Genomic DNA, 20,981 nt, shown 5'->3' on the forward strand with positions numbered 1-20,981 from the left:
CAACAGCTGCCCCTGGGGTTCAAGTGGATCAACTTTCCCTCCAGGACTGCCCTGCAGTGATTCAACCCGACGCTCTGTGGGGTGTCGCCGCTGTTTCGGACCCTGTTCCGGCAACGTCTTCTGGCATGCCTCCTCCCGCGTTGCCCGTTTCATCTGGGTCAGTTTCAGCTCCTCCCCCAACTGTATCCGACTCTGGTGCGGCACAAAAGCATGATTTCATCTCACCACAACAAATTCATCGATGGATTGCCACAGCGGTGCAACAGTCCTTGGCATCCCAAGTTGGGCCCGTCAGCAGAGCTGCATCTATCCGCTCCGGCCTCTCTACCTCTCGGGTGGATGTCTTACAAGACGACATTCTTTCCATAGATGCCCCGGATTCTCCCGTTGCGTCTGTTTCGAGTCATGCTTCGTCACTGGCCGAGGAAGTTTCTCATGAATTGGATCTGTCAGAGGATGAGGGCCTTCCTCCAGACCAGCCTGCCTTTACGGGCCTTTTTCCCCAAGCTTTATTCAAATCTTTACTGCACAAGGCCGTCCTCACGGCTCAACTGGGATCCCCGGCCTCGGCACAGCCTGTCCCTACGACCTCTCAAAGGGCTCTGAATTCACTCTTTGCCGAACCATCCAAGCCTGTGGACATAATCCCTCCCCCACTTTGTTTCTTGAGGTCATCCAGAAGCAATGGTCCTCTCCTGCATCAGTCCCACCTCTATGGACCGACGGAACTACTGCATGGCTCCGGATCTGGCAGACCTTCTCCAGGTTCCATCCGTCGATGTTCCAGTGGCCGCCCTCTTGCCGCACGCCCCGGTTCCTGGAACTTCAGATGAAAGCCTCCGTCCTGAAGAGCGTCGGGCGGAGCAGGTTTTGCAACGAGCACATCAAGGGGCCGCCTGGGCCATCCGTGTGGCATCTACTGCGTCGTTCTTCAACTGGATGACGCTTCTTTGGCTTCATCATTTGCAAAACACTTTGGCCACTGAGGATGTTCGTGTCCGACAGGAACTGAATAAGATCATCGCTGCCACACAGTTCTCGGCGGACGACTCCCTTAATGCCGCCCGCTTTGCGGCCAAGTCCCTCGCCTCTTCTGTTACCGCCCGGCATCTAGTCTGGCTTCGCTACTGGCAAGCTGATGCCAGGCATAAATGGCGTCTGGCGTCAGTCCCCTTTTCTGGTTCCAAGCTCTTCGGGGACCCTCTCGATGCCTTCCTCACGGAGACCAAGGACAAAAAGAAAGTCCTTCAGGCGGTCTTCCGTAGAGGTGATGCAAGGTTCTATCCTTACTCGTACCGTCCACAGGTTCGTCCCTACGAGGGGTCCTCTTTTTCTGTTCCTTCTGCTAGGCCGCACGGGGGTTTTCAGCCTAGGCAGTGGGGCGTTCAAGACAGGGCGCCCAGAGGTAGGACATTTGTTTCCAAACGGCCCTTTCGAGGGGAAGGAGGTCGTTTCTCCAGACGCCGTCACTAACTGCATCCCGGGTCCTCCCATTGGGGGCAGATTGGCCCTTTTCGCCCCTGTTTGGGAAGGTACCACTTCAGATAAATGGGTTCTGGCCACCCTTCGATCTGGTTTGGCCATTGAATTTCTCTCCTCCCCCTCCGAGGTTCTTTGTGCGCTGTCCGCTCTCCAATGACATCCGGAAACGGTCCCTTATGGACTCGGCGGTTCAGCATCTCCTTTCTATCCGGGCCATTCAACCCGTGCCCGAGATTGAGCAAGGCACGGGCTTTTATTCCCGTGTCTTTCTTGTTCCAAAGTCTTCGGGGGAGTGGAGACCTATTCTGGACCTTAAACGTCTCAACCGGTATGTTGTGTACCGTAAGTTTAAGATGCAGTCGTTGAAATCCATCCTTGATGGTGTTCGGAGGGGCGATCTCCTCTCCTCTATAGACCTCACTGAGGCCTGTCTACATATCCCCATCCTCCCCTCCCACAGGAGGTTCCTTAGGTTCTGCTACGGGGGGCGCCATTACCAGTATCGGGCTTTACCTTTTGGCCTTTCGTCGGCCCCTCGTACCTTTACCAAGGTACTGGCTGCCTTGGCAGCTTCCCTTAGAACTAAATCTGTTCGTCTACTATGCTATTTAGACGATATTTTAATTTTGTCTTCCACCCATCAGCATGCCTCTTCAGACCTGCAACTTACACTCCAGACTCTGGCTGCTCATGGCTTCTCCGTTAATTTGGAGAAGAGCCATTTAGTCCCTTCTACTCGTTTGGTCCATCTGGGGGCTCTGATAGATTCGGTGGCAGGACGGGTCTACCTATCGAGTGAGCGACAGGATAGTTTGAGATCCCTGGTTTCTATAGTTGAACAGTCTAGGTCTGTATCTCCCCTTGTCCTGTCCCAGCTCCTGGGAAAAATGATATCCGCCATCTCCATTGTTCCCTGGGCCAAGCTGCATTCAAGGGAGCTTCAGTGGTTCCTTTTGCCCTTACAGAAGGCGGGCAGGGGCACTTCTCACGTGACCGTTCCCATCCCCAGAAAGGTGATCAGGTCGTTGAGGTGGTGGCGCTCTCAGGCTCTTTCTCGAGGTTGTCTCTTTTTCGACCCACAGAGAATAGTGGTGACAACGGACGCCAGCCTTCAGGGATGGGGGGCTCATTGTCTGGGCCAAGTTACTCAGGGCACCTGGACCAGCGCCGAATCCCATCATCCCATCAACTGGCTGGAACTGCGGGCGATCTACCTGGCATTTCGAGCCTTCCATCATCTCGTAGCCAGTTCCCACGTCTTGGTCCTGACGGACAATGTCACAGTGAAGGCCATGTGAATCGTCAGGGGGGTACACGGTCTCTCTCCCTGATGTCGGAGGCGTTGCGGTTGGGTCTCTGGTCAGAGCTTCACCTCGCCTCGTTGCGTGCGGAACACATTGCCGGCATCACCAATCTTCAAGCAGACTGGCTAAGTCGTCAGCGACTGGACCATGCGGAATGGCGTCTCCACCCGCTCATTTTTCGTCAAATCATGACACGCTTCAGAACTCCGGTGGTCGACCTTTTTGCCACATTGGACAATGCTCAACTGCCGCGTTTCATCTCGCGGTACCCGTCACCTCATGCAGAGGCCATCGACGCCCTCCGTTCCCCGTGGCCCCCGGGGCTCCTATATGCCTTTCCTCCAGTCTCTCTGATTCCCCGAGTGATCCGCAAATTGTTGCTGGAACGAGCAGAAATCATACTTGTGGCCCCACATTGGCCACGCAGACCCTGGTTTGCGGACCTAGTGTCTCTATCAATAGCCCCATCTTGGCAGCTTCTTCAACCGGAGGACGCACTGACTCAGGGGGCCGTGAAACATCTGGACTTGCAGTGGCTACGTCTGACCGCTTGGCGGTTGAGCGGTGTGTCCTAGGGGAGGTCAACATTCCTGCAGATGGGATCCATACCTTTACTCGGCCACCTGGCGGGCCTTTTGTGCATGGTGTCAGCGGAACGGGGTTCCACCCCTTCGAGCCTCGATCGTCAATATCCTAGTTTTCTTACAGGAGGGCCTTGCCAAAGGGCTTTCTCCCAACACATTGCGACGACAGGTAGCGGCAATCTCGTCAATTCTTTCCTTTGGATCACTATCCTCTCTGGCCCAGCATCCTTTGATTCACCGTTTCCTGCGAGGTGCCACAAATCTCCGCCCTCCTGTTCTACATAGATACCCAACTTGGGATCTATCCATTGTTCTTAACTCGCTCACGACTGCTCCATACGAGCCTTTGCGGTCAACTAGTCTTCGGCTTTTAACGTGCAAAGTTGCCTTTTTGGTTGCAATTACTTTGGCTCGCCGCATCTCGGAGATGGCAGCCCTCTCCATCCGGGAGGACCTCTGTGTTGTTCTCCGTCTGAACCCAACCTTTCTGCCGAAGGTTAATACCACCTTTCACTGTATGCAGGAGCTTGTCCTGCCCAACTTCTGCCCTCGCCCAACCCATAGGCTCGAGCGGCGGTGGCACTCTCTGGATGTCCGACGGGCACTGCGAATCTACATTAAACGAACGGCGGTCTTCCGCCGGACAGAATCGCTCTTTGTTTCCTTCTTGCCGATTTCCTTGGGCAGTAAGGTATTGTCGATGACCATCGGACGTTGGATCCGCCAGACGATCGCCAAGGCCTACGAACTACGCTCCCTTCCGAGACCTCCTCGACTGACGGCGCATTCTACCCGCAGCGCAGTGACTTCGGCGGCCTGAGCCACTCAGGCCTCATTACTTGAAATCTGCAGGGCGGCTACGTGGACTTCACCCTCTCCGTTCATCCTGCACTATAAACTGGACAAGTTTGCGTCGGCAGATGCCGCTTTCGGTCGTAGGGTGCTACAGCGGGTTGTGTCAGGGAAGGGTATTTCGGACCAGCCTGGTCCCGCCCGATAGTAGGGACATGAATCTTTGGTATGTCCCATCCTAGCTGCTGTCTCCACCCACAATGGAGAAGGGGCGTTGGTCCTACCTGAGACGCACCTTCTCATTGGGTGGAGACAGCAGCCAGACCCTCCCTTGCCCAGTCTGGTCTCTGTCTCCTGTATACTTTCTCTCTCCTGATCTGGTGTCCCACACGCTGAGCCTGTCTTCTCGTCTTCGCCAAAAGCTGGGTCTGCCCAGTAACAAGGACGGGACTTAGCAACTTTGACAGGCTCAGTCTATCGGTTTAGCAGACGAGCACACCCATCCTGGCTGCTGTCTCCACCCAACGAGAAGGTGCGTCTCAGGTAGGACCAATGCCCCTTTTACATAATATAGGAGGAAGATTGTTCTGTAGGGTGGACATCATCAGACTACCATAGAGAAGACCTGCAAGCTTTGATATGAACAAAAGAATATTTTAGCTTATGGAAACATGTATAATCATATCATGTATAATCTTAAACTTAAGAATCTATTTTAGGGAAATAAATTGTGAGGCAACTTGATACCCATTATCAAATTAGGTAGCCATATTTGTACAACATTTTGCTGCATAATTAACCATGGTTTACCAAATGATCCCAATTGCCTGAATTCCTAAACACTGAACTATAAATGGGCTGAACTAACTGGCTACTAACTAACTACTACTCTGAAACACAAATAGCCAAGACCAATGGTGAAATCTAAAAATTTTCCCTACTGGTTCTGTGGGCATGGCTTGGGGGGGGTTTCCTGTGACTGAGTGGGCATGGTCAACTCAATGTCACTCACAGCCACACCCATTCAATCATATGACACCCCTAAGCCACGCCCACAGAACCTGGTAGGAAAGATTTTTTAACTTCTATTCTACCTATTTTCATCTGCCCCAAGATGCCTGCAGCTACAGCCTCTTTTTTTCGGTGCGCCTGGAAGCGCTTCTTGTGCCAAAAGATGCAGCGGCTGCAGGCTTCTTGTTAGCAAAAGTTACCAGAGCCACTCCCCTTCTTAAATACGCTGCTGCCATCATCGCCCTGTTCCATGCACCAGCCGCGCATGCGGACACCGTTGCATGCTGCCACTGATGAATGACAAATAAATAAATGGTGTGTGCATGTGTGGCCAGCACATGGAACAGGGCAGCGATGGCAGCAACGCGTTTAAGAAGGGGAGCGGCTCTGGTAACTTTTGCTACAAGAAGCCTGCAGCCGCTGTATCTTTCGGCACAAGAAGCGCCTCCAGACACAAAAAAAAAAAAGAGCCTACGGTTGCAGGCATCTCACAGCGGCGACAGCTCAGCCCTGGCTTGCCTTTCCTGGCAGCCAGCCATGGGAGCAAGGTAAGGATGCGTCACATGGCAAAGGGAGAGCGGGCAGTGAGCGGGCAGCAGCTCCAGGGCAAGGCCAGAGCCAGGGAATGATGCATTCCCTGACCTGGTCAAGGTGGGTGGCGGCTCTAGGGTAGCGCCAGAGCCAGGGAATGGTATATTCCCTGACCAGGTCGAGGTGGGCAGCAAGCAGGCGGCAGTTCCGGGGCCTCAGGGAATCACATGTCCCTGGATCCTGGGCCCCAACCCAAGGCAAAGGGTGAGCAGGAGGCATGCATTGCTTACCTTTGGTGAGCTGAGCAGGCGAGGCAAGTAGCTGGGCCGTATGGTAAAGGGAACTTATATAGGGCGGGAGTGGGTAGATGGGCCGAGCAGCCGGAAACGCCGAGCGGCCAGGAGCAGCAAGTGAAGAGGCAATCGGGTGGGCGTGGATGTGGCCAGTGGGGATGATTGCTACCGGTTCGGCAAACCGATGCCAATCATCCCTACCAGTTCGCCTGAACCCATCCGAACCGGTAGGATTTCACCCCTGCCCAAGACCCATTTTAGCTTTCATGTTGTGCAAGCCCAGTCACTATTTTAGAAATCTGTAAAATAAAAACTGTAACGTGGTTTCCCCATATCCTCAAAAACAATCAGGAAAGAGCAAAGCTGTTCTAGTGAGTTCTCTATTCTAAAAAAGGATGCATTGTGGAAAAACGCTCACATGAAAGTTTAAAATGGTCATTTCCAAAGGAAGCACTTTTCTTCCTTTGTTTCTTGGCAGTCACATAATTTCCTTTGACAATAATGGGTGACTCTGATAAACAAAAAAACAAAAAAAAGCTGTTGCTGACTAAAAAAACTAAAAGAAGAAGGAAATGGAATTGGAAAGAAAAAAAATACAGTATCTCAAAGTCATTTTAACTCCTTTAAGGACTCTGCTGTATTTGCCTTCTGTAGAAACAAAACTTCAGCTACCTCATTAGCAGTGCTTTTTCCCTGGCCCTGCTTCCCATTTATTCTGGGTTTTGGAGTTGTTCTCTCCTTCCCGATAAGCCAGTTTCTAATTTCTGTCTTTTATTAAGTAGCAGTACTTTCTGATGAAGGGAATAATTCTCTGTGCCCTGCTCATGTTCTCGGCGTCACAACCCTGGCTAAAAATAATTTCCAGCAAGGTTATTTAAATGCCATTTCTTGCCAAACATTCTCTACTTCTCTGTCTCTACCCCTCCCTGGCACAGTATTTTCCATTACCTTGAGTGTAAATTCAGTTGTTTTCAAATTCCTGACTTCAAGAAACATTTTTCACCTAGGTTTATCTTTTTTTGATTTTAGCAAGTATTCAGATTATAGAGTGCACTGGACAGCAGAACTGTGCTTGCTTTGAAAATGATTAAAAAGAGGTGCTTTGGAAAATATTGAAATATGCCTTTTTAAAGCAACTACAACTTTTTTCCAGATTCCTCATAAGCTTGAAAACAGAGCAGGCCATTCTCATTAAAGTACAGCTTCTTTAATAAGTCAGCCCCTTAAAGCAGCCAAGTTCTTTTCAGGTAATTTTTAGCTAGAGTACTAAAGAAAGAGAAACACATGGCTCTTTTTAAAGAAATGCCACAGCTATGTTCCTACACATTTCAAACCATCTCTTTCCCAGTGTCTCATGTAAACCAGACCTCTTCCAAAGCATATCAATGTTTGATGCTGCAGCATGTTGCTTACGTAAATCCAAAGCTAATAATATTTTCCTAGGAAAAATTGACTGTTGCATCTGATCTTTCCACTTAATGATCCCCTGTTGTCCACTGTTAATTGAAGAACTTGGAAATAACTAACTTTTCATTTTATAACTAAATGTAACTTTCTGTTTTATAATTGAATAGAATTGTGCAAACAGTCTTCGGTGGCCAAATCTTGATTATTTACATTTTTCAAGAATAATACAATGTCTAACTAGTGCGTAATTTGTTGGATTTGATTTGTTAGCACTTGGACTGAAATCCTGCTTTATCTGAAACTCCATTAACTGGCTTAGACTTTCCATATTGACTTAATCGTCGCTGTATTAACTTGGTTTTCAGAAAGAGAAAAACTTATGAATAAGATTAAGACATAGCTCACATAAAGTAAGCTTTTAATTTGTGCTTGGAAATGGTTGAATCTTCTGCTCCAACTTGCATATTTCCTTTCTTTAACAGATGGCTTACTGTCAGCACATTGGAGTAGAATTCATGTTTATTAATGATCTTGAACAATGTCAGTGGATAAGGCAGAAATTTGAAACACCTGGTATCATGCAATTCTCCAGTGAGGAGAAGCGCACCCTGCTGGCCAGACTAGTGCGTTCAACCAGGTATTTCTTTTTCATTAATTTGCATAACTGTCATTGGTTGAAATTACAGGTACCAGTAGTAGAAGATTATGGTAGGTTCAGTTTTAAGGTTTCCTTGTTCATATTTCATAGACACAAGGACATAACACCTTCAGTAAATTGAGATGTAAACATTCCACCCTAGCCATATTTATAACCCCACAAAGTGTCAGTAATGACATTTGTGAAAACTTGTATCTCATGGAAAATATTCTCCATATATGTTTAGACTGCAGTTTCCATCACTCTTGATCACTCTTGAAACAGTGGCTAATCTTTCAATTGGCAATATAGAACTTCTCTTACATAACGAGCAAAGATGGGTAACTATTGGGAAACTGCCATCTAGGCTGGAAGGAGGGGTCAAGCGAGAGCCTAGCTTGGAGTCATGTACAGCCGCAAGTACCATAATCTTGACCTCTTCCAAGATCCATGAAGCCTATCTGGTCATTCCAGAGTAAGGAAAGCGGTCTGGTAAAATTCTTGTAATGTGTGGCAAACAATAAAGTTACTAACTTTGGCTATTAATGAGAGACTATGGTTATCTGCACCTGACAGTAACAGGATTTGTTGAAGTAGTCACCCAGGCCAACATGCATTCAGGAGAGCAAATGGTAATTAATTTTTCTCCTGATAGGTGACATTTGGGGCGGGGGCAGAAGGAAGGAAAGCAGAGAATCCACTAATCAGTGTCTCCAAGTTACTCCACATTTCATTCTGTAAGGGCAGCAACACTTCCCAGCCTCACTCCTGAGATGCAGTAAGATAAGAGCAGTATGATTTACATCCACATACTCTTCTCACAAGGACAGGAGGGATGCACATTAGCATGACTTTGCAGAAGAGCCCAGACACTCATACAGATTATGTGACAGGTATCTTTAAACAGCATCTATGTCTTCCAGGTTTGAGGAGTTCCTGCACAGAAAGTGGTCTTCTGAGAAACGGTTTGGCTTGGAAGGCTGTGAGGTTCTGATTCCTGCTTTAAAGACAATAATTGACAAGTCAAGTGAGAAAGGAGTGGATTATGTTATCATGGGAATGCCTCACAGGTAAAGTTGTCCTTGGAGGAAACTGTTGCCATAAAGAGGTATACAAAGTAATAATTGAAACCTTGTTTAAGTCAAATTTGATTTAATTTATTAATCAAAATTATTATTTCTCCTACATTAGACAATGTATTCCATGTAGTATCTGACTAAATATGGTTTTGGTTTTTTAGAGGGCGTCTGAATGTTCTTGCCAATGTTATCAGAAAGGAGTTGGAACAAATTTTCTGCCAGTTTGATTCTAAACTAGAAGCTGCAGATGAAGTGAGTTCAACTTTTACTAGGGTTATATATTTTATTGGGACAGGAACTTTCTTCATATTAGTTAATAACAACTGTACACTGGTACCTCAGTACTCATCATTAATTGGTTCCAGGTAGTGCAATGAGTATCAAAAATAATGAGTACCAAACAGATTTTTCCCATAAGAAATAGTGAGTCACAAGGCAGCTGACACCGACAAATTCTAGCTTGTACATTGAGTACCAAGCAAATAATGAGTACTGGGACAAAGTTTTCACATCAAAATGCATTGAGTACCAAATTCAATGAGTTTCAAAGCAGTTGAGTACCAAGGGACCACTGTATTTAGTTTTGAACACAGTGACAACTTCTGTATCCGCCACTGAAAAAAGTCGAGTGTGTCCTCAACAATATGCCCTAACACTTTTCCAGTTCTTCAGTTTTCCAGTTGTTTTCAAGATTGCTCTTGAATGTCAGGAATGAGGTTCCCATGGCATTAAAGTGCTTTCATGTCAGCTTGAGTTTAAGGGGTGAATCCTAAAACCATATCAGATGACTTAAAGAAACAACTGGGTGCAAAAATAATGAAAATATGTGATTCCTGGCAATAAATACTGTGCCATTCATAGTTTGAGTAACAGTTCTTCTATACTGCATTTTAATCCAGTTAGATTTAGTCTGATAAATCCTATCAATAGTGAACACCAGTATCAGGAATTCAAATAGGAACCCCACTACTGTCTTAATTCCGATTTGAATTTCAGACTCCATTGCAGTGGTGGGTTGCTACCGGTTCGCACCAGATTGGGCAAAATGGTAGCAGTGGCGGGAGGCTCCACACACCGTCCTGGATGCATCTGCACATGCACAGAAATGCCACACAAGCACGTGCGCATGAGCGAACTGGTAGCAATAGGATTTGGAATCTGCCCCTGCTCCATTGTGAACGTATTTTGGATACGTGTTCATTTTCTTCTAAATTGCAAAGTAGCCATTTTGAAGCTCTAAAAATTCACAGAAAAAAAATATATCTGCCTAATAATACTCTCTTTTCTCAGGGCTCAGGGGATGTAAAGTACCATTTGGGAATGTATCACCGAAGGATTAACCGTGTCACTGACAGGACCATCACTCTTTCACTGGTTGCAAATCCTTCTCATTTGGAGGCTGCTGATCCTGTTGTTCAAGGCAAAACAAAGGCAGAACAATTTTACTGTGGGGACACTGAAGGAAAGAAAGTAAGTTGGCATATATGAGATAGCTTCTCCTTTGTGCTTTTCTTTGCTGTTTTGTACATGCAGGTGTCCAAGGGAAGACATTCTTTTTCCTTTTTTTATAGTGACACTGTTGTGGGTGCTTCGTTTTTCAGCCACTTTGACACCTAATTCTCCAAAGTTACCGTATTTAACACGTCTTTAATATGTTCTGATCTAAAAAGGTGATGTCAATCCTTCTGCATGGAGATGCTGCTTTTGCTGGTCAAGGGATTGTTTACGAGACTTTCCATTTGAGTGACCTGCCTTCCTATACAACATATGGGACAGTTCATGTGGTGGTGAACAATCAGGTAAAATACGTGTTCTTTTGTTACCATATTAGATTCTCTAACTTAAATTTTACCAAGAACAAGCAACAGGTTAGGAACTGTGTTATTGTTTGTATTCTTAGTTGAACTTTAAAGGTAGAGTTTTGGTTAAGTTTATTTACTTTGAAGGGATCAACGAGTTGATCAAGAATAAAAACTGAAGCAAATTCAACTCAGTGTTGTTGTTGTTGTTGTTGTTGTTGTTGTTATTATTATTATTATTATGATTATTATTATTATTATTATTATTATTATTATTATTATTAATCAAATTTCTATACCGCCCTACTCCCGAAGGACTCAGGGTGGTGAACAGCCAAGATAAAATACAGATAATACAAATATTAAAAAAATCCCTTAAAATTATTAAATATTTCGGCCGAAACACAGATTAAAACACCCAATTTATAAAATCACAAATTAAAAAATTTAAAAAATTTAAAAAATGGGAGTTAGGCCAGGCCAGCTTGCTGAAATAGAAAAGTTTTGAGAGCACGGCGAAACGTGCGCAGGTCCGGGATCTTCCATATCTCTGGGGGGAGCTCGTTCCAGATGGTAGGTGCCCCCACAGAGAAGGCTCTCCCCCTGGGGGCCGCCAGTCGACACTGTTTGGCCGACGGCACCCTGAGGAGCCCCTCTCTATGGGAGCGTACTGGTCGGTGAGAGGCTATTGGTAGCAGAAGGCGGTCTCGTAGATACCCCAGTCCGATGCCATGGAGCGCTCTAAAGGTGGTAACCAAAACCTTGAAGCGCACCCGGAAGACCACCGGGAGCCAGTGCAGCTCGCGCAGGAGGGGGGTCACATGGGAGCGCCACGTCGCTCCCATAACCACCCGCGCGGCCGCATTCTGGACCAGCTGGAGCCTCCGGGTGCTCCTCAAGGGGAGATCCATGTAGAGAGCATTGCAGTAGTCCAAGCGGGAAGTAACGAGAGCATGAGTGACCGTATTTAATGAGTCCCGATCCAGAAAGGGACGCAACTGGCGAATCAGGCGGACCTGATAAAAAGTCCCCCTGGCCACGGCCGTCATGTGCTCTTCTAAAGACAGCCGTGAGTCCAGGAGGACACCCAAGTTGCGAACCCTCTCCGTGGGGGCCAGTGACTCGCCCCCAATAGTCAGTGATGGCACCAACTGACTATATCGGGATGTCGGAAACCACAGCCACTCGGTCTTGGATGGGTTGAGCCTGAGTCTGTTCCTCCCCATCCAGATCCGCACGGCCTCCAGGCACCGGGACATCACTTCAAGGGCATCATTGGGGTGGTCCGGGGTGGAGATGTACAGCTGAGTATCATCAGCGTACTGGTGGTACTTCACCCCGAAACCACGGATGATCTCACCCAGCGGCTTCACATAAATGTTGAACAGAAGGGGCGAGAGGACCGACCCTTGTGGCACCCCACATACAAGGGGCCTCGGGGTCGACCTCTGCCCCCCTGTCAACACAGACTGCGACCGGTCAGAGAGAAACTTAAAACTTAAACTTGTCAGATGAAAACTGATTTCCTGATGGTTAGGAAAACTTAATACCAGTGATTATGAAACTGAGGGATCAATTTCTACGTTATGCTACATTCATGATGATATTAATATGATGATATTAATGGGTGATAAAACCTCTTGAAGGGGACAATTTAGTTTGTTGTCAGAGCAATTTGAGGGGATGGAACTTATGTAATAGAGATAATACTGCTGTTTGTACCAATTAACAACCACCCCATCTGAAACTTAGGTATAAAATAAAGGTCTTACATCTTGTACTGCAATTATTATTCCTTTTTTATCTTTCCTTGGTGAGACCCTCATTGTTATAATGTGCCTTTGCATAGTAGTCCTTGAGAAATTTTCCTTCAGTTCTATCTTGATAGCTCTGTTTATTCCTCTAGGTCCGTGTTGGCGAACCTATGGCATGTGTGCTGGAAGTGGCACACAGAGCCATTTCTCCGAGCACGTGGAGCCATCTCCCATTGCTCCTCCGGGTTCCGGTGTGCCAGCCAGCTGGATTTCATGCACACCGGCAGGCCGGAAACCGGAAGAGCAGCTGCCCATTGTGCATGTGCGCTCCAGGAAGATGATCTTCCTGTTTCCAGAGTGCGCATGCTCACCAGTCAGCTGGTCTGGTTTCTGGTGTGAATGCATGCGCAAACACCAACAGGCACACGTACCAAAAGATGCAGAGAGGGGATCCTGGTGGTTGCTCCAAAGGGAGCAGAGCAAGGTAAGCCAGGGCTTCCCTCCCTCCCTGCCCGTGCGGGCTTCTTGCGCGGCCTCAGGCAGTCTGGACCAGCAGCCGGTGAAGGCGGGGTGATGGTGGTGGGCTGCCTGCACAGATGACCCTGTGGCCTGATCTCCCCACTGGGAGCCGCCATTCCCTGGCTGATGGCCGCTCTCTCAGCCCCACTGGGGAAGCTCTGAACGCATGGCTTGCCTGGGCTCCTTCCCCCTGGGAGCCGCTGTTCCCTGGCTCGGCGCGGCACCCCCACCCAACCCCCACCACTGTGTTGCCTGCGGTTGGGCCCATCACCCGACCCCCATCACGCCTGCTGCTGCGCCGCTGGTCGAGCCAACGCCAGGGAAAGAGCAGCGGGCGGGGCAGCCAGCCGCCCAGCTAGCAATCTGGTCACAAATTAATACCAATCACTACCAAATCTTAATTTTCAATTAACACAACTTAATATTTTACACAAATATTTCCCTCAGATCTGCTATTTAACTATGCCATTATCCCCAAAAACCCATTACTTAAATCTTAACTCCTAACCAATTATAATTCCATTTTTTTTCTTTCATTTGCTTAGATGGATGTATTTTAACAATATAAGTCATACAATTATGATAAACATTCTTAAAGTATTTAATTTCAACATCCTCATTTTATTTTTACTATTAAACTCAAAATTTATACTCTTTATTACTATTATTAAACCTAACTTATTCATTTTATTTTAACTATCACTCTTAACATACATCTCACTTTAATTATCCCATCTCATTTTATATTTTACTAAGAAAAACCAGCATTTTTATCTTTACTTTTGTTGTTAAACCAATCATTTTTATTTCTTGGCTGTTAAACGCAGCGTAACCATTTTAATTTTGGCTGTTAAGCACAGCATATTCATTTTTATTTTTTGGCCGTTACCCGGCATATTCAGTTTTGTTTTGGCTATTACACAGCATATCCATTTTGTTTGACTGTTCAAGACAGCATATTCATTTTTGTTTTCTGGCTGTTACACAGCATATCTATTTTTACTTTTTGACTGTTAAACACAGCATATTCATAGTTGGTTTAACTATTGATCCCTACTTAACCTTTCTTTGTTGTTTCCATCCATCTATGCATTGTTTATTTTCACTTAATCATATTTATCTTTATCCTTTTTCATAACATTTCATGACATTTTAACATTGAGACATGGTTCTTACTCAAAACATATCTTTAGATGTATTTATGAATTCCTTTTAACATTTTCATTTAATCATATTTATCCTTATTCTTTTTCTTACATTTTAACATTAAAACATAATTTTTGCTTCAAACATACCTTTACATATATTTATTAATTCCTTTTAACATTCTTAATTTCTATAAAAACCTCCCTTTTATTATTACAATCCACTTTTACTTTATTTTATTTTTGATCACATTATCTTCATTTCCTCATCTGCAAATGTATATTTCCTTCCATTTTCCAAGTTTTTAATTTTGTTCTCCATAAATCAGGTTAATTCTCTTTCTTATTTTTATTCCGGATATAATGTATCAAATCTCTTTTGAGCCTGGGCTTAATCCTCCTTCTGTTCCTGCGCCAGTATTTGAATCATTATTATTTCAACTGTAGCAGTTCCGTTGTAGATTCCTTTTCTTTTTCTTTTCACCAAAAGCTGCCTGCAGACAGGGAAAAAATCCTCCTCCACAAAATCCAGTAACTTTTATCTGTAAAGCTCAAAGTTTCCCATAACAAAGCTAAATTACAAAGTTCCTCTTTAGGCCAGATAGTGTCTCTTTATAATCCACATTTTCCATTAGTCATGCAAGACTCCATTTTGCTATTATATAACCATCCAATTTATTTCTTCTTCTTTTAATTTAAAAAGTAACAAATCTTTTTTTCTTTTCTTTTTTTAAATCCGATTCAAGTTTTAAATGTTTAATCTTTTTACCATATCTCCATAATTAATTCCCTTAGTTCTGCTCCAAAATTAGTTGTTTCTCGGGTCTTTGTCTCTTTAAGGTTGCAGTTTAAAAAATTTTCCAAACCCCTTGGCTGCATAGCCACTGTTTTAGGCTAGGGGTCTTCTAAATATTAATATTGCTCCAAACGTTGTTGCAAGCCTGGGTTATTGTCACTCACCTGGCTTCAAAGAGCTCTGTTTTACTCAGCTTTCCTCCAGCACTTTTCTTAGCCCGGTTGTCCCAGCTTTGTGGCAGCCGCCATGGCTGCCGCCCCCTGCCGCCAATTCACAGAGGGTTCCCTCTGAGGAACTTGCCTATTCCTCTCAGTCGTCCGAGGCGCCCCTCTTTCTTCCCTGTCCCTGCAGGATGGTTCCGGTCCGAAGACCCATCAGCAGCGGTTCGGCAGCCAGGGTTTTCGCGGGGCTTGTCAGAGCCCGCTATTTCCCCGACTGTCTCGCCGCCACGCCAAACCGGACGCCTCGGGCACCTGAGCTGTCCGGTCGCTCTTGTCCTTCCCCCTGCAGCTTGGGGCTCCCAGCAGGGAGGAGCCCAAGCAAGCCGCACGTTCAGAGCTTTTCTGTTGGGGCTGAGAGCACTTCCACTGTATGCCGCCATCCCTTCTCCAGGGAAGAAGTGAGCTGTTGAAGGAGCAGGGAGCTGGTTGGGCGGCGTCCTCCAACCCGGCCGGCCTGCTCACCATGATGCTAGCGACAGCGGTGGCTTGCTTTCCTGCCCTGAGTGCCTCACACAAACTTTCCCCGATGCTTCTCAAACTTCAGTGCAGGGCTGAGGGCAGGCGGGAGACAGAGAGGGAGGAGCAGGCACCTGCTATGCCTTGGGGCTCCGGGGAGAGGTGGCCGAAAGCACCATGTGGAGGCCACTAATCATGAGCCCCGGGTGCACCTGCTTCCAAGGGAACAGCTCGGCTACTTTGAAGCGAGCGGCCGGGAAGCTTCCTTGCTGAAAGACAGGCAGATGGATGCTGCGCGCACTCTTGCCTTACTCGCCAATTGAAAATAGCACTGAGCTGTGGAGAGTGGCAAACTCCAGAGCTGAAAGAGGCTGAGGAGTGGCAGGGCAGGGAACGGAGTCAGCCAGGGGGAAAGGGAGGTATGTGGTGCCACTCCCCCCTACAAGCACAGCATCCATCTGCCCGTCTCTCGGCGAGGAAGCTTCCCGGCCGCTCGCTTCAAAGTAGCCGAGCCGTTTTCTTGGAAGCAGGCGCCCCTGGGGCTCGTGATTGGCGGCCTCCATATAGAGCTTTCGGCCACCTCTCTGGGAAGCTTCCTCACCAAGAGACAGGCAGACGGATGCTGCGTGCACTCTTGCCTCAGTCACCGATTGAAAACAGTGCTGAGCTGCAGAGAGCAGCAAACTCTCTGAAAGAGGCTGAGGAGTGGCAGAGCCGGGATTGGAATCAGCCAGGGGGAAAGGGAGATGTGTGGTGCCACTCCCCCCTACAAGAGCAGCATCTGTCTGCCTGTCTCTCGCGAGGAAGCTTCCTGGCCGCTCGCTTCGAAGTAGCCAAGCCGTTTCCTTGGAAGCAGGCGCTCTCTGCAGAAGTGCTCTCGGCCCCAACAGGGAAGCTCTAAACACGTGGCTTGCTAGGGCTCCTCCCTGCTGGGAGCCGGAGGCTGCAGGGGGAAGGGCAAGAGCGACCAGTCGGCTCAGGTGCCTGGGGCAGCATTTGCTGGCTGGGCAGCTGGCTGCCCCACCTGCTGCTCCTTCCCCAGCAGTGGCTCAGCTGGCGGCGCAGCCACACATGTGACGGGGTCGGGTGATGGGCCCAATCGCAGGCAGCGCAGTGATGGGGGTCGGGTGGGGGTGCCGCGCTGAGCCAGGGAACGGCGGCTCCCAGGGGGAAGGAGCCCAGGCAAGCTGTGTGTTTGGAGCTCACCAGCTACTGGTCCATCAAAGCCCCGCCAGCTGCACCTGCTCAGCCTGCGGCTCCCAGCAGGGAAGAACCCAGGCAAGCCGCGCATTCTGAGCTTCCCCAGCGGGGCCGAGAGAGCAGTCATCAGCCAGGGAATGACGGCTCCCAGCGGGAAGGAGCCCAAGCAAGCCACACATTCAGAGCTTCCCCGGCAGCACTCTTGGCCCTGCCATCTTGGCAGCACCATGCGCTGGCTGGGGAACGGCTGTCTCGCCAGGGAACGGGCCAGTACCTAGTTGTCCTCTGGTAAGAGGAACACCAGCCCTCTTGGGAAAAGTGGGGGGGGGGCACGTTCGGGGACACGCATGCACAGTGCGGGATGCATGCTCAGGAGGAGCATGGAGGGCATGCGTGCATGCGTAAATGGGGGTGTGCATTGCATTATGAGTGCCGGCACGCGGGAGCGCAACAACGCTCACGCATGCAGACTTTTAACACACAATGCGCAAAAGGTTCGCCATCACTGCTCTAGGTGAAAAGCCTTTTGGAACAGGAAAGCAGTGGCCTTGGGCTTCTCTCTTTTAACTTATTGCCTTCTGGGAAGATTATAGGAAAGAACAGCTTTAGGGTTCTAGGACATTCACTACTATTTGAATCAGAAAGAAGTTGTCCAAACGGAAGTGCAAATGCCAAATTGCAAGTCTTAGGAGACTGCAAGTATAAAACTAGCAACAAATGAAACAAAAGATAGAACATTGCTGGATTAGCTTTGACTCACCAAGCAGAAAAGGATCCTGGATATCGTGAGGAAAAAAATTATTAATGTTAATTATGTAATTAAGGCTAGTTTAATTTTTTTCCTTTTCCAGAAAGAATGGTTTTTAGAATTGTCAGCAAAATTACTTTTATTTATTATTTATTTTATTTATTTATTTTATTATTCAAATTTCTATACCACCCTTCTCCTTTCGGACTCAGGGTGGTGAGCAGCCAAAATAAAACATTTATACATAAAGTACGATTAAAAATAGATTTAAAATAATTAAATTTGGCCCATAGTTTAAAATTTATCAATTTAAAATCCATATCAAAATTTAAAATCAACCATAAAATCATAAAATCAAGAGAGACCGGCTAACTGAAAGAGATGAGTTTTTAGGGCCCGACAAAAAGTCCGGAGGTCAGAGATCACTCGTATCTCTGGGGGTAGATTGTTCCAAAGGGTAGGTGCCACCACAGAGAAGGCTCTCCTCCTGGGGGTCGCCAGCCGGCATTGTCTAGCCGACAGCACCCTGAGGAGGCCCTCTCTGTGGGAGCGAACTGGCCGGTGGGAGGCTATTGGTGGCAGAAGGCGGTCCCGTAAGTACCCTGGCCCTAAGCCATGGAGCGCTTTAAAGGTGATCACCAACACCTTGAAGCGCACCCGGAAGTCCACCGGAAGCCAATGCAGCTTGCGCAGGAGAGGAGTCACGTGGGAGCGCCCCGTCGCTCCCATAATCCCCCATGCAGCCGCATTCTGCACCAGCTGGAGCCTCCGGGTGTATCCCAAGGGGAGCCCCATGTAGAGAGCGTTACAATAGTCCAGACGAGAGGTGACGAGTGCTTGAGTGACTGTGCGTAGGGAGTCCCGATCCAGAAAGGGGCGCAACTGGCGTATCAGGCGAACCTGATAAAAAGCCCCCCTGGCCACGGCCGTCATATGCCCTTCTAAAGACAGCCGTGCGTCCAGGAGGACGCCCAAGTTGCGGGCCCTTTCTGTGGGGGCCAGTGATTCGCCCCCAATAACCAGCGATGGCATCAGCTGGCTATACCGGGACGCCGGCAGCCACAGCCACTCGGTCTTGGAAGGGTTGAGTCGAAGCCTGTTTCTCCCCATCCAGACCCGCACGGCCTCCAGGCACTGGGACATCACTTCCAAGGCATCGTTGGGATGGTCTGGGGTGGAGATGTACAGCTGAGTATCATCAGCGTACTGATGGAACTCCACCCCAAAACCATGGATGATCTCACCCAGTGGCTTCACATAAATGTTGAACAGGAGGGGCGAGAGGACCGACCCTTGTGGCACCCCACAAACAAGGCGCCTTGGGGTCGACCGCTGCCCCCCTGTCAACACGGATTGCGACCGGTCGGAGAGATAGGAGGAGAACCACCGCAAAACAGTGCCCCCCACTCCCAGTCCCTCCAGCCGGCGCAACATGATACCATGGTCGATGGTATCAAAAGCCGCTGAGAGGTCTAACAGGACCAGGATAGAGGAGTAACCCCTATCACGAGCCCTCCAGAGATCATCCACCAACGCGACCAATGCCGTTTCCGTGCTGTACCCAGGTCTGAAGCCGGACTGGAGCGGATCCAAATAGACAGCTTCATCCAGGTACTGGGGAAGCTGTCGCGCCACCACACTCTCAACAACCTTCGCAATAAAGCGAAGGTTGGAGACTGGACGATAGTTAGCCAAAACAGCCGGATCCAGGGATGGCTTCTTGAGGAGAGGCCTCACCACCGCCTCTTTCAAGGCGGCCGGCAGGACACCCTCACTCAAAGAAGCATTGATAATTCCCTGGAGCTAGCCTCGTGTAACCTCCCGGGAAGCCAGCACCAACTAGGAGGGACACGGGTCCAATAAACATGTGGTGGCGTTCAGCCGTCCCAAGATCCAGTATACATCTCTTAACTCCTCTGACTCATCCTGAGTGCTGTTTTCATCTTTTGACTATTCTTGGCAGAACCAGGATTGGAGACATTTCCTTTTAAAATCCATGCCTCATGTTAAAGTCTCTGTATTTGTATACTGTATATGCACATCATTCTCAGGAAGGAATATTCCTCAAAAGACGTTCCTTCAATATTTAACTAACTTTTCCATTTATCACCTAAAAACTTGAGAGTTAGTGATGATGTATTAAGTCCTCATACAGTCTGTATTACTGTTATAGTTATTTTTTTAAAATGGCTTTTGTTGTCATCTCAGATTGGATTCACTACCGATCCTCGTATGGCCCGTTCTTCCCCATACCCAACAGATGTGGCTCGTGTGGTTAATGCACCCATTTTCCATGTCAATGCTGATGATCCAGAGGCTGTGGTATATGTGTGCAACGTGGCAGCTGAATGGAGAAGTACTTTCCACAAAGATGTAGTTGTGGATCTGGTAGGTAGTACTGGTTCTTCTGACGTACTGATACATTTAGTTGGGGCTATATAATAGGTTATTTAAGAAATATTTTAAAAAATGATTTAGATGTTGAATGATAGCAGAAAGATGGTGGGTATTATTTTCCTAAAAGCAGAAAAAAATACAGGTACTCCTCAATTTACAACAATTCATTTAGTTACCATTCAAAGTTACAACAGCACTGAAAAAAGTGACATGTGACCGTTTTTCATACTTACAACCATTGCATCATTCCCATGGTCATGATCAAAATTCAGAGGATTGGCAACTGACTCATATTTATGATGGTTGCAATGTCCCTGGGTCATGTGATTCCTTTTGAGACTTTCTGACAAGCAAAATCAATGGGGAAGCCGTATTACTAACTTAATATATGCAGTTATTCACTTAACAACTGTGGCAAGAAAAGTTGTAAAATGGGGCAAAACTCATTTAACAAATGTTTCAGTTACCAACAGAACTTTTGGGCTCAATTATGGTCATAAATCGAGGACTACTTGTAACCGTGTGGGCTTTGATGGGCTTCATTATTTAGAAATGGGGGATGTCAAGAGGCATGTCAAGAGAAAATTGAAAGTGAGTTGAGAAGAGTGGAAATGTAGGACCTGAGAAATGTCTGTGGCAAAACCAGACAAGAGGGACTCTAGAATAAATTACCTCTAAATGAATGCTAAGTGACAGATCAGTTAAAAAGAAATATGCTAAACCAGGTTGGTCACATAGAGAAAATTCATGAGGGTTGAATTGAAGAACAAATATATAGTGGAAAAATTAATGGTTTGAGAGGAACATTAAGAAAATTGTGACTGGA

General features: G+C 47.3%; 1 protein-coding gene across 10 annotated transcripts in view; it reads left to right on the forward strand.

The window, feature by feature from the left end:
* Nucleotides 1-20,981, forward strand: part of OGDH (oxoglutarate dehydrogenase) — a 61,442-nt gene that overhangs the window by 26,688 nt on the left and 13,773 nt on the right. For all 10 annotated transcript variants that reach the window (XM_087876036.1, XM_087876037.1, XM_034436915.2 and 7 more), the window contains 6 exons: nt 7,887-8,041; nt 8,965-9,111; nt 9,282-9,372; nt 10,411-10,590; nt 10,791-10,919; nt 19,967-20,146. In XM_087876036.1, the coding sequence (XP_087732162.1) occupies nt 7,887-8,041; nt 8,965-9,111; nt 9,282-9,372; nt 10,411-10,590; nt 10,791-10,919; nt 19,967-20,146 (882 nt within the window). The remainder of the gene's footprint in view (nt 1-7,886; nt 8,042-8,964; nt 9,112-9,281; nt 9,373-10,410; nt 10,591-10,790; nt 10,920-19,966; nt 20,147-20,981) is intronic.

This window comes from Pantherophis guttatus, chromosome 9 (genome assembly GCF_059756535.1).
Source record: "Pantherophis guttatus breed Tessera chromosome 9, ASM5975653v1, whole genome shotgun sequence".
Lineage (NCBI taxonomy): Eukaryota > Metazoa > Chordata > Lepidosauria > Squamata > Colubridae > Pantherophis > Pantherophis guttatus.